We start from the raw sequence: 12,054 nt of genomic DNA, 5'->3' as shown, positions 1-12,054 counted from the left end.
CAGAAATAGCCTATGTCGTCTATTGCACATCTTTTGGATGTCTCTCATGTTTCCAATAAAATATTAAAACCAATCTCTTTGTTGTATCACATTATGTCATCATACGCACACGTTTCCTGCACACATTCGGCTACAATAAGGTTGGTTACTTTCCAACCCCACTGATCAAATCAACAGAAAACCCAATCATTGAGGATTGTGTTCATCGGCTCTAGGGCTCATTTCGAATCGGACGAGACCGAAACTAGTCTCGAGAACCATCCAGACCAATTCGCGAACGAAGTGATCAGTCCAATTGGCGAACCTGTTCAAAAGAACCGACTCATAAGAAGTGAAAGGAGCGATCGCAGGAGGAGAGGCGCATCTGGAGACAATAGAAGGCAATGCAGAGCTGCGCTTTGTCGCTCTGATCGAGGGCTGTGCAGTCAAAACAAAGAAATATAGAGATGATGGAGCGCTAAATCTGGATATATTTCTCGTTATTTTGATTTGTGAGATCTGAGAGGAAAGATGAATCCTGCTGAAGCGGCGGAGGACGGACCCACTGATTCGGACACGGATGCGTTCTTCAAAACAGGTACGATGAGAGGAGAGATGGAGAGACAGTGATCTCTATAGATAGGCCTGCGTTTGGTTAATTATGACAATTAATAGCGCACATATAGTGTCGCTTTCCATTCTTTCTTCGTGAGGTTTATCTCTGTTACCTTCGTAATTTATTAGGCTACTTTTTAATTTCCCAATTGATCATTTTAATGTCTTTGCACTGCAAATTTCAAATGTATTTTATTAGGTTAATAACTATTTTTCGAATGTATTACATTTTTATTTTTATTTTGTATTTATTTGGAGCAGCTTGGAAATGTAGTTTTTGTTTTGAAACTGAATCGAGAAAGAGATAGTCTTCAATAGAAGATCAAAGAAAAATATGAAGGCTAATGGGATAAATCAGAGTATTCTGGTTTAAGGATGCTTGAGGTCCAGGTTTGTGTGATGGGTGATGCTGAGCATTAGTGCCATTATCCTGCTTTGACTGACAGCTGAGCTTTAGTCGTGTAGTCTGAAAAGCCAGCCCATCCCATCCCATCCCATATCTCCTGAACAGCACCACAGAACTGCTGGATAACTTCTCATGCCTTATTTATCAGGATTGTGGTCATTTGTTCTTATGCACACAAAATGGCTGGTTTGTGTATAAGTCTGTTAAGTGTCAAATCACAGTCATTTTCATGCTTAACTGGGCTTCATGCTGGGCTCATGGTACAGTGATTGGGAAGAAGCTAATTTCAAACACTCCACTCTTAATATACGTGTCATCTGTGTAACAGCGCTTGTGTTTGTCAGATGTGCCAAGAAGTTTACTGTATGTTTAACCCCAGTTTGAGGGAGGCTTTGATTGCTAAAATGCTTAAAAATCAACCTATTCTGTAAACTGTTGGTCTTTAAATTAGGAAGTTTAGGCCATGGAGTTAGGAGTTGATTTTGGGTCTGGCGATCCTAAAATTATTGCCACATACACATTTGTAACAAGCAAATTACTTGTAACATGTATCCATGCAATTTATGTTGTTCTTATTGTCTTTGCAAAGTGAACATTAATATTTAGAATGTATGTGTTGAGTTGAGTGCAGTTGTCATATGTAAACAATGATTTCACAACAACCATAGTGGCAAGACCTTGTATCATGTGCAGCACTTCTGGAGTTTTAGAGAGGAAATGGCTGGAAGAAATACTAATGTTTAGGTAAGTGGTCCAGGCTGTGAGACCCCTGTTGAGGAGTGATGCATAAACCCTGCTGCTTTACACAGTGGGCTATAGGTCAGGATGCGGGTACACTACTCTCTCGCACACACAAACAGCTAACACATGTACACATGGCATAACACAAAACACAACTAGTTCTCCCACTTGTTAGCTCAACCTCACAGCTGTGCTGCCTTTCTTTCAGTCTTATCAATGTGAGGTTCAAGGTGAGTTTTTTTTTTGGAGGAAGTGTGTGTACAATGTCTCAGTTTTTGATCTGAAGGTCATATCTGTAAAGACGGTCTGATAATTAACAACCATGTCTCAGAGTAAACCCACAAACAACTGAAATATAAACAGACTGAACTAGATTGTAGCAACACATTGGAAAAATGTGCCTCTGCCTACATTTTTGCAATACTCAAAACAGAAAACACATACCAATACATACAAATCACTGCAGTTTCCAGCTGAAATGAACATTATAGAGGCAATATCACAGAAAATTATGATTACAGAGGCAGATTATCGACTAATAAAGACTTATTTCAAGACGAAATGTAATATCATTTTACAAAAATGTCACCACAGGCATTTTTTTCAATGAGCCTGAGTTGAGATTTTACATTTTCTAAGATTTCCTTCATTCTTATGTGGATTTTACTGCCATAGAGTGTTGTTGTTGGTTGCCATGACGTTGCTGTGTGGTGTAAAGTGTGTTAGGTGGCCACATTTCATGGAGAAACAAAACTATTTTTACAAGGTGGTGATTTCGTAGACAAAAATGTGGAAAGATTGTAGCTTTAGGGGTACAATGGGTTGTCACTGGGGCAGTGCCCTTAAAAGGATATATTTGTACCTTTTATACCCCTAAAAATAAGGGCCTGTTCACATATCGCGTCTTTTGCGCGCTCAAGTTCGTTATTTCAAATGTAGACGCGCGGTATGCGACGGTAAGTCGTGGTGCGACGCGCTCGTTTTTTCCAAGCGCGTCCGCGCCACATCGAGATAAAAACATCTCAACTTTTCAGAATGCCGCAAGCACACCGTAGGTCATGTGACAAGAACCACGCTTAGCAACGACAGACGCCTCCGGAGTGCAACCGCCCTAGCACTTTGGAAAAATGAGAACGCGGCGCGCCTAGCGTTTTCTACGCGTTTTTAGGCGCGATATGTGAACGGCGCCTAACAGTACCTTAAAGTAGCAATTCTTACCTTATGAACCGTTTAGGGGCACTGCCCCAATGACAAGCCATTGTACCCCCAAAGTTACAATTATTGCACATTTATTCTGAGAGTGTATGAATTCATTGTGCGACAACATGATTTTTAGAAAAAAAAAGTTAGCATGAAGGTCCACCTCTAAACATAACCATCACTGGGGTGTAGGGGAGAGTGGGGTAAAATGAGCCAGTGGGTAAGTTGACCCACCCCCTGTTTCTAGGAAACTATGCACATTTGGTGTCATGGGACCATGTCAAAACACCTTTTTTGCTTGTTAAAGTAAATTTTCTGCATTTCAGGTATATTAGCCGTTTTGTCAAAGCAAATTGATCTAGGTCTAAAGTTGTGTATGGTACATGTTGGTGATTTGTCAACATTTAAAACCATGTGAATCATTAAGCTAAAGGTTATCCTGAATTGCTAAGCTAGGCCGTTTTTACCAAAATGGTGACTATGGGGCAAATTGAGCTAGATGATGTGGGGTAAATTGAACCAGTGGTTCAACCTTTTTGAAATGGAGAAAATCGACTGAAATGTGTTGAAATAAAATATCTTTGTATAAGAAACATATTAAACTGCTATTAACATTTATATGCCCTAATATTTCATAAAAACAATACAGTCGGCCGAAATATGAAAGACACTATTTTGTTGACTAGTTTTGGATAAATTATAAAGTTTTTTAAAATAGACTATTGCCACATCAAATAAGCTTTTGTTTAGCAATTTCTGCTCATATGTTATATATATATATATATATATATATATATATATATATATATATATATACATATATATATATGCACAGTATTTTTTTTTTTGTCAAAAATAAAGTCATCAGCTAAGATGTTACTATAGTATTTGTTCCAATGTAGGCTATATTCAAATAAATGAATACATATAGTAAAATGTAGGCCTATAATTTATTTTTTACAAAGAAAGAGTACACTTGAAATATTGATGAAATTGTAATTGTTGTTGTAATTGTAATCGTTTTAATAAAATAGCAAAACATATATTTACAAGGTAGATGTAAGCTAAATCTTAAAAGGTCAATATAAGCCTTCTCTTTAAATTATTTGTATTGTGCTTTATATTAGTGACACATTTGGGCAGAAGATTTTGTTTTTTTAATAACCACGCATAAACATTATTCTCTCAGAAATACAAACATGTACATACATGTTGCACACATATTATGGTAGCCCTGTTTTGTGCTAAATAGTGCATTTACACCTTTGCCATTAATATGCGTATAAGCAACTGAAAAAAGCACAAATGTCAGGGCATTTCAAAACATCCCAAGGGCCCCAAAAACACCTCAGACCCCAGAGGGTTAACATTGTTTAGAAAGGTAAGTGTGTTATTAAATTATTATTTTAAAGAGGCAAGTTTTTTTATTATTATGCTTGCATAAAAAAGTGAAAGATAGGATGGTCAATTTACCCCCAGATGGCTCAATTGACCCACTGACTGGGATCAACTTACCCCTAGCCTGGGGTAAGTTGAGTCACATGAACACTTTTTTTTTCTGAGGTCATATTTTCAAGGCTCTTTGTCATAGGTGCATTTTTTAATTTTCAGTTTATAGGCAACATCCCAAATTAACAGTGGATGTCTTCATTGTACTTCTGTCTCAATTTCCCTTGCCTTGAGATCCACATAAGTAAAAACTGGCTCATCTTACCCCACTCTCCCCTAAGCAGATCGTACAAAAAATTTACAAATTCATATGAATTCACCACCAATTCACCAAAATGTAAAACAGTTATGATTTGCCATGAGATAATGAGTTAATATTCTGATCCCTCCATCAATATATGCATGTCGATGGGATTTTTCATCTGCTTGGAAAGTAAGTCCAACCACAAAGAAATAGCAAACCTCTTCAACAAGCTGCATGATTTAGATATCCTTCATGTCTTTAGCAGAATCGGTGCTGAATGAGTTCCATGCCGATGTATAAGCAATTCTGAGGCTTTCTTCTCACCTACAACTTCAGAGCAAATAAAGAACAAAGCAGGCTATTTTTAGGCATGATCATAAAGACATTGTTGAGTTGTGCAGAGTATTGGTTTTGAGATATCCAGTGCCAATGATTTGCAGATGTTTGGAGGTCTGGTGTAGCAGAGGGGCTTTTTACTGTGGTTTTACCCAGTGGAAGTGAGGACATCTGCAGAACATGGCCATCGGCCGTCATCAGTGGACAGACAGATACATCCTGGCAGCCCCTGCCCCTAAGGCCAACAAAAAGTCAGGAGGATATAATGGAGGAAGACAGGGACAGAGTGAATAGGACCATAAATCTTCTTTCTTCTGCCATATCCAGTTGTAGTGGGTGTTTGCCCTCCTAGAGAAAAGATGTTACGTGGCTGAGTGAACAGTAATCCATTCACAAGCACCACACTCAGCAATCTGAAGAGGTTTTTATACCCTCGGCCACATGGCTCACTCGCTGCATGTGTATTCAGTATTTACGGTTGGATTAACCTCCATACTACATACTGCTGTGGATAGAGTGCTCTTGAGAGAACAAAATGAGAGAACAACCTCTTTCCTCTTACAATAATTGCGTTGATTGTCATATTTGGACCCCTCCTTTGTTATCCTTCCTGTTATAAGCTGTTACTTCCTTCTGAAGACCTCTTTAGCACTGCTTATTAAACAGTATATGACTGTGTGTAACTGGCTCACACTGAAATGCAACCGTTGTTTTTTTGTGAAGCATTTAGGTTCTGTTGTCCTCTCTAAGGTGGTTGTTAATTGATTACTTAATCAATACATTGGGTGGAGGTCGGCCAGGCTTTGAAGATTATTTGCAAATCCGGGTTGGAAGTGTCTGCTTTTGACTGGGTTTATTTAAGGCTTTGTTTAGTAGGTCGCAAAAGTCTGATTTCTTGGCATATACAACTCAAATCCGTTTAGTTGTTTGTTGTCTGAACTGAAGCTGAAAGAAAAAAAAAATCGTGCAAACCCGATCCAAACCACATTTGTATGTGGTTTGAAATCCGATTAACTGTGAATTTCCAGATTTTTGGAAATAAACAGTTCCAGATCCAATTTCAAGTAAATGTCTTTAACGTCATACACAAAGTGCAGTATTGTCTATCTCAGTTCACTCATGTACAGTCACATGTAGCTTTCACTATGTAATAAATTGTGATTAAGTGCATATGAGTGTATATATAAGTACAGATGCTTATGGTGTTGTACATTGTATGTTGTCTGCTTCTGTAGTTTAGCATCACAACAAGATGTCATGCTCTCTTACGTCTCTTGACATTGTTCTGATGCTTATGTCATTACTATGGAAACTGATGCAGATATTGACTAAACTGTCTGAACAAATGATCTGATTCATCACTGCAGACAGTGACCCCTGCAAAAATTTGTTGTTAATTCATGGTCAATGTTTGGCAGAAGTTTGCTGCTCTTTTCCAGTACTGCGGATTTGCTGAAAACCTCTGGCAACAATGAACATTTTGTTTTGCCACTAATGGCAAACATCTTTTTGGCAAATATTTGGTAAATATGTGCTACTAATGGGGAAGATTTCTGATGAACCCGTGACAATAATGGACAACCAACCGTTGTTAAACTTTTCACTGAAGTAAAGTGTGTGTGTGTGTGTGTGTGTGTGTGTGTGTGTGAGTGTGTGTGTGTGTGTGTGTGTGTGTGTGTGGTCCTGGTTAACCCTATGTTGTGGGGACCAAATGCCCCCTCAAAGATAGTAATACCAGATATTGTTGGCCTTGGGTAATCATACTAAGTGATTTTTTTTTTTTTTAAATGTAAAAAAAGTTTTCTGTGATGGGTAGGGTTAGTGTAAAGGGGGCAGAATATAAAATTTTTGCAGCATAAAAATCATTATGTCTATGGAATGTCCCCATAAAACATGGAAACCCAACATGCCTCTCTTACAGACAATGTAGATTATCCAGTTTACACTGATTTATAATTTCCTTATGATGTAATTGATACAGTGTGTGATATGTAGATCATTATGAGCCCTATTACTCTAATATATTGTTCTCCTTTAGTATATACTTTTATCCAGGGCAATAAGAACCATAAACAGCTGATGAATTGCAGGGATGGTATCTCCTGAGCAACATATTAAATGTGTTTTTGGAGTCTCTTACCATATGATTTGTTCCTAAAGCATTCATGAATCAGCCTCTATCCTCTAAACGTGATGCTGTACTCATGGTGCAGTCCTGGTTTGGTTTTTGGCAGATCGGGATCTGTTTCCACTCAGTGCAGTCAGAAGAGAGAAGTGGAAATTGGCTTTGGCAAGTAAATAAAGCATACTCGCCAGTTGGCCAGTGACTTTTATAAACCTGCTATTGACATAATGTCCTGTTGCCAAAAATATACAAGGGCAAAAATAGCAACATAATTCCTTTGTTATATGAAAAAAATATATACATTGCAATGTTAAGGTTTAGGTGTTTTCATGTTTTCGTGTTTTTGAAAGAAGTCTCTTATGCTCACCAAGGCTGCATTTATTTGATTATAAATACAGTAAAACATTAGTATTGTGAAATATTATTACAATTACAATTTAAATGACTTCGCAGGCAGCGTTTGCGCACAAAGTTTCCTCACAAAACTGATTTCGGACAGACTTCTGAAGCAGTGTAATGGTTTAATGATCTACAGCAAAACAGAGTGAGCTTTGCTGAAAACTAAGCAAATTTTTAATTACTTCAATTTCTCATTAGGTCAAAAATGTACATCTACATTGTAAAAAAAATATATGATCAATAAGTTATGACAACATATGTTTTTACATTGCTTTAACTCATCAAAGATAACTCATCAAAAATCAATCAGATGAAGGAATCTCAGGAGACAGGAAAGTGAAGCTAACATTGGATTTGGACGGGCCTTGATGCCTTCCTACCTTTTATCAGTTTTCTGACACAGCCATTGCCTGATTGGGCAACAAAGCAACAAATTAACTGAACAAGGAACAGGGGCCCGTTCTTCGTACGTCGCTAACTCAGTTAGCTGGATTTGATTGTTGGCGATTTGGCATGATCTTGGATTGTTTGGTTCTTCGAAGCTCATCCTGGACTTGCTGTCATAGCAACAGGTGCGCAATCTTAAACCTGCTCGGGAGCAGGCTTATTTCATGTTAACAGGATTAGATCGCGGCTTCATAAGCGGAGCTGATACGGGAAGTCCAGCGCAGCGCGATAGTGCACTTTCTGAGATATATATTTTTTCTCGTGAATCGTGAGATTGTCGTTTACATTATTAATTTGTTGGAAACGCACATTTATTTTCGACTTGTCGGAGTCGGGCTTTAACTACAGCACAAACTGTTTGCATTGCCCTAAGATTATTTGCGGCTCTTTCCTTTACACTATTGGAGATGCGCGAACTTGATGGAAAGTGCTGTCTGTCGTGTCATTCGGAGTTTACCTGGCGCTTTTAGGTTTTAAAAAAAAGTTTTGGTTTTTTTGTGGCATTTCCAACTAATTAAGACGCAATGCTGTAAAGCAGTTTTTTTAAAGCAGTTTTTTTAAGGCTATCATAATTTTTTTTATGAAGATCATGCAATCATGACCATGCCGATTACAGTATGTGTCACTCAGGCTTCACTAACGTGATTGGTACCATAGACTATATAGGCTACCATAGACTGCCATCAAGGCCTCAATGAAGAGGATTATGTGAACAGAAAGGGGGTTCACAATGTAAATGTGTAGCCCAGTTACTATTGTGATTCTTAATATTCCAGATTAATAATATTATATCAAATAAAAAAGGCAGTTGACTAAAATCTTCCATATCACAAATGTGAAAGCAAAACGGCAAGGATCTGTGCATGACTTAATAATTTTCAGAGATTCACATTCATGCACATTATTTGAAAGTGGTAAGGAAAGTTCCACAATTAAATATCGAGCTCACTGTATTACATACACTTATGCTGATCCAGAACTGCATTTTTTATAGGTGATTATGACATGTTCCTGCCTGCAGACAGGTGTTTTATGACCCCATTCCCTGACCCAAACCATTTACAATGCAGCTCTAGCCAGGACAAGGGCACACAATGAAATGAACTGAGGCTAACTAAAGGGAAGATTTCAGTGTCTGAAAAGACTGAGGGTTGCACACCTGACAGGGCCTGTGACATTGTTGCATGTGCCATATTACACAACATTGCCAAAAAAACAACAACAACAAAAAAACACTTTTCATTAAATGTTTAATAAAAGACAAATATGCTTAGTTCCTTGAGTTTTATTTCAATTGTTCTTTGTAAAGAAAAGCCAGTGGTCAAGTGCCTGCAACAAGAGATATTAGACACATGCCTCATTCAACAAATAAAAAGGAAAAGTTGTCCATACACTGCCCACCTGTAGGCCTATGTCTCCTCTGTCTGTGCAGACTCTTCTGTAGGCCTTTCTGTTGATGTGGAATCCTGCAACTTATATTGCAGCCATAAAGCATACAAGTATAAATTAAGTAAAGTTATTTATGCACTTGCAGGTAGGCTATAGTTCCTCCATATGACAGTTATCTGAGAGGGTTTATTCAATGGAAACAAATGGACATTACAAAGTCTTATACTTTCTTTCCTTTGGAAAGTTAGAAAATGTCCACTTACTGCACATATTTCAGCCACCACTTTCTTGGGAACAGCTACAAGTGTTGGTGTATTATGTAAAAGTGCACAAAAGAGGAAAACACAATGTCATTACAATGAACTACACTCGGGAAAATGTGATCAATAACTCATGGCAAAATATTTTTACATTAACATAAGTTTATCCATTTTCACTTTCACAAGTCAAAGCAATTCATCATTACTCAAGATTTAACAGTTGAAATGACTATACGGCCTTAATTTAATGCAGCAAAAATTATTTTACAGTGTAGGCTACTAAGATCTTTTCTATTTTTTTCTCAGCCTTTCTCTTGGTTGCTTTTATAAACAAACACCATTTATTTAACAGTGCCTTTTATAAAAGAGATTATAATATAACTAAAAATTAGCCTACCATTATGTAGAATATTTTTACAAAAATATAGGCTAATAAGTGATAAAAACATCTAACATGGCCACTTCTAACGGATTTAAATTGTCTGCTACTTTTTGCCAGCCCTCTCTCCTGGCTTTTGCAGACGTTGAGGTGTTCCCTGGCGTTTTGATTAAACATTAAAATTCAGAATAAACTTCGACTATTAGTTCATGCTCTGCTGAGGAGAAAAACTGAGCGCGCTCTTTGGCCACGCTGAGCAGCCAATAGCAGCGTTGCTGATCAATGTTTCTACTATCGATACATATCCCCTTTTAACCAGCGCATGAATGTGCAATTATCTCAGATAACTCAATCCAGCGATACTAATCATATCCGGCAAGTGTGTTCGAAGAACCGAGTTAGCCAGATCATGATTCGCACGATGATATCATCTTGGATGTGTCATTTGATCTCGGATGTAATAAGCAACGTACAAAGAACGGGCCCCAGGTGGATGTCACAATGACAACAAATGAACCCAAGCTAGAAACCATGACAATTGCAGGGAAACACAGGAAATATTGAGAAACAATCTAAAAGTCCATGAAAACGAAAATGAAGCAATTACAGAATGTGACAGAGAGAACACAATTCTCAAAATAAATAGTAAAATGTATGCTTTGATTGAATGATTCTAGTTCATGTGTGCATGAGACAAGGCTGGAAACTGCTGATAAATCCTACAATGCCACAGTCTGATTCAGACTGATTAGACTGACACACAGCAAGAGACATGCACAGCCGGTGCTGGAAAAAGCCTTGGCTTTCTGCCAAAGTGTGTGTTTGTGCGTTCATTTGTGCACACCCCTCCCCCCTCTCTCTCTCTTACACACACACACACACACAGACACACGCACCACGCTGTCTGTGCCCTGCTCGTGGGCTCCAGTGTGAGGAAGAACAATAGAGCATGATGCTCCAGCATCAGCTCACACAATACACTCCACTGACGGCCAGCGTGTGTCTGTCTGCCACATCACCTCTTTTGCCTTTCATTTCTTGTGGTTTTCCAGTTTGCATTTTCCATCCCTTTAATGTCTTTACCTCTCCACCTCTCTCATACACACTTTTGTGTAGCTGACACACACACTTCTTGTTTTTATATAAACACTACAAATATTATGATCTTACTTTTCCAGTACAAATATAAAAAAAAAAAAAAAAAATTTTTTTTGTTTTCTGAAAAACATATTAAAGTGAGTTTATGCCTAAAACAAGAAAAAATATCTGCCATTGGGGCAAGAAAAATAAACGTCTTTTCCCTTTGAATTAAGTTTATTTTTCTTACCCCATTGATAGATATTTTTTTCTTGTTTTAAGCATAAGAACAAGACTTACGTAAATATCTTACGTCATTTTCTTCTCAAGTAAATGTATCTTGATTTAAGAATGATTAGATATTTGTACTGAATAAAAAAAAACGAACACAAACACAAACCCCGCCCACATTTTCCCAAACTCACTTCTGGGGATGCATTTGTCGTCAAACTTTAGCAATGAAATCACAAACATTGCTAAGTAATCACACACTTTTTCCAACTGGGGATGCCCCAAATGTCCCTGGGCAATTTTAAATCACTTCTTGGGCAGTTTTATCTTTTTTGTTTTCCATTAACTCAAACTAAGTAACCCCCAACCCTTACACACTCACAGTTGTAGTGTGGCAGATGGCTAATTGGCCGGTTTGAGGTGGTGGGTTTATGGTGCGAGTGAGAACAGATTTGAGTGGATTAAAGAGTCATGATATGACGTTGAGGGAGATGAGGTTTAGTGAGAGGGATCCCCATTTCCGCTGTCTGTTCCTGCGCTACGTAAGCATGGATGGGCACTTAGCACTGCAGACTAATGGAGTCAGATCTCATTAGTTGATCCTCTGCTTTGAATGAGGCTTTTAGATGGATTGAGGGAACTATTCTCTGGAGACCTGTGAGTCTGCATCTGCGCTCCACTGATAAAGATGCTGATCCATTCACCATTCACAGCTAATTCTGTTTGTTTTTGATGCGTGTTGGCAGATTACGCCTGCAAAGTTCAACTGCATTTCTC

The 12,054-nt window shown here is 38.0% G+C and overlaps 1 protein-coding gene across 3 annotated transcripts in view; it reads left to right on the top strand.

Annotated features, from left to right (window-relative positions):
- Positions 1–361: 361 nt before the first annotated feature.
- kalrna (kalirin RhoGEF kinase a) overlaps positions 362–12,054 on the top strand; it is a 246,202-nt gene continuing 234,509 nt past the window's right edge. For all 3 annotated transcript variants that reach the window (XM_084123061.1, XM_084123060.1, XM_084123059.1), the window contains exon 1: positions 362–577. In XM_084123061.1, coding sequence (XP_083979187.1) covers positions 511–577 — 67 coding nt within the window. In that variant the 5' untranslated portion in view covers positions 362–510. The remainder of the gene's footprint in view (positions 578–12,054) is intronic.

Source organism: Abramis brama, assembly GCF_963993115.1.
Source record: "Abramis brama genome assembly, chromosome: 8".
In the NCBI taxonomy this organism is placed as follows: Eukaryota; Metazoa; Chordata; class Actinopteri; order Cypriniformes; family Leuciscidae; genus Abramis; species Abramis brama.
Note: the sequence above shows the minus strand (reverse complement) of the source record. Positions and strands in the feature narration are given on the sequence as shown.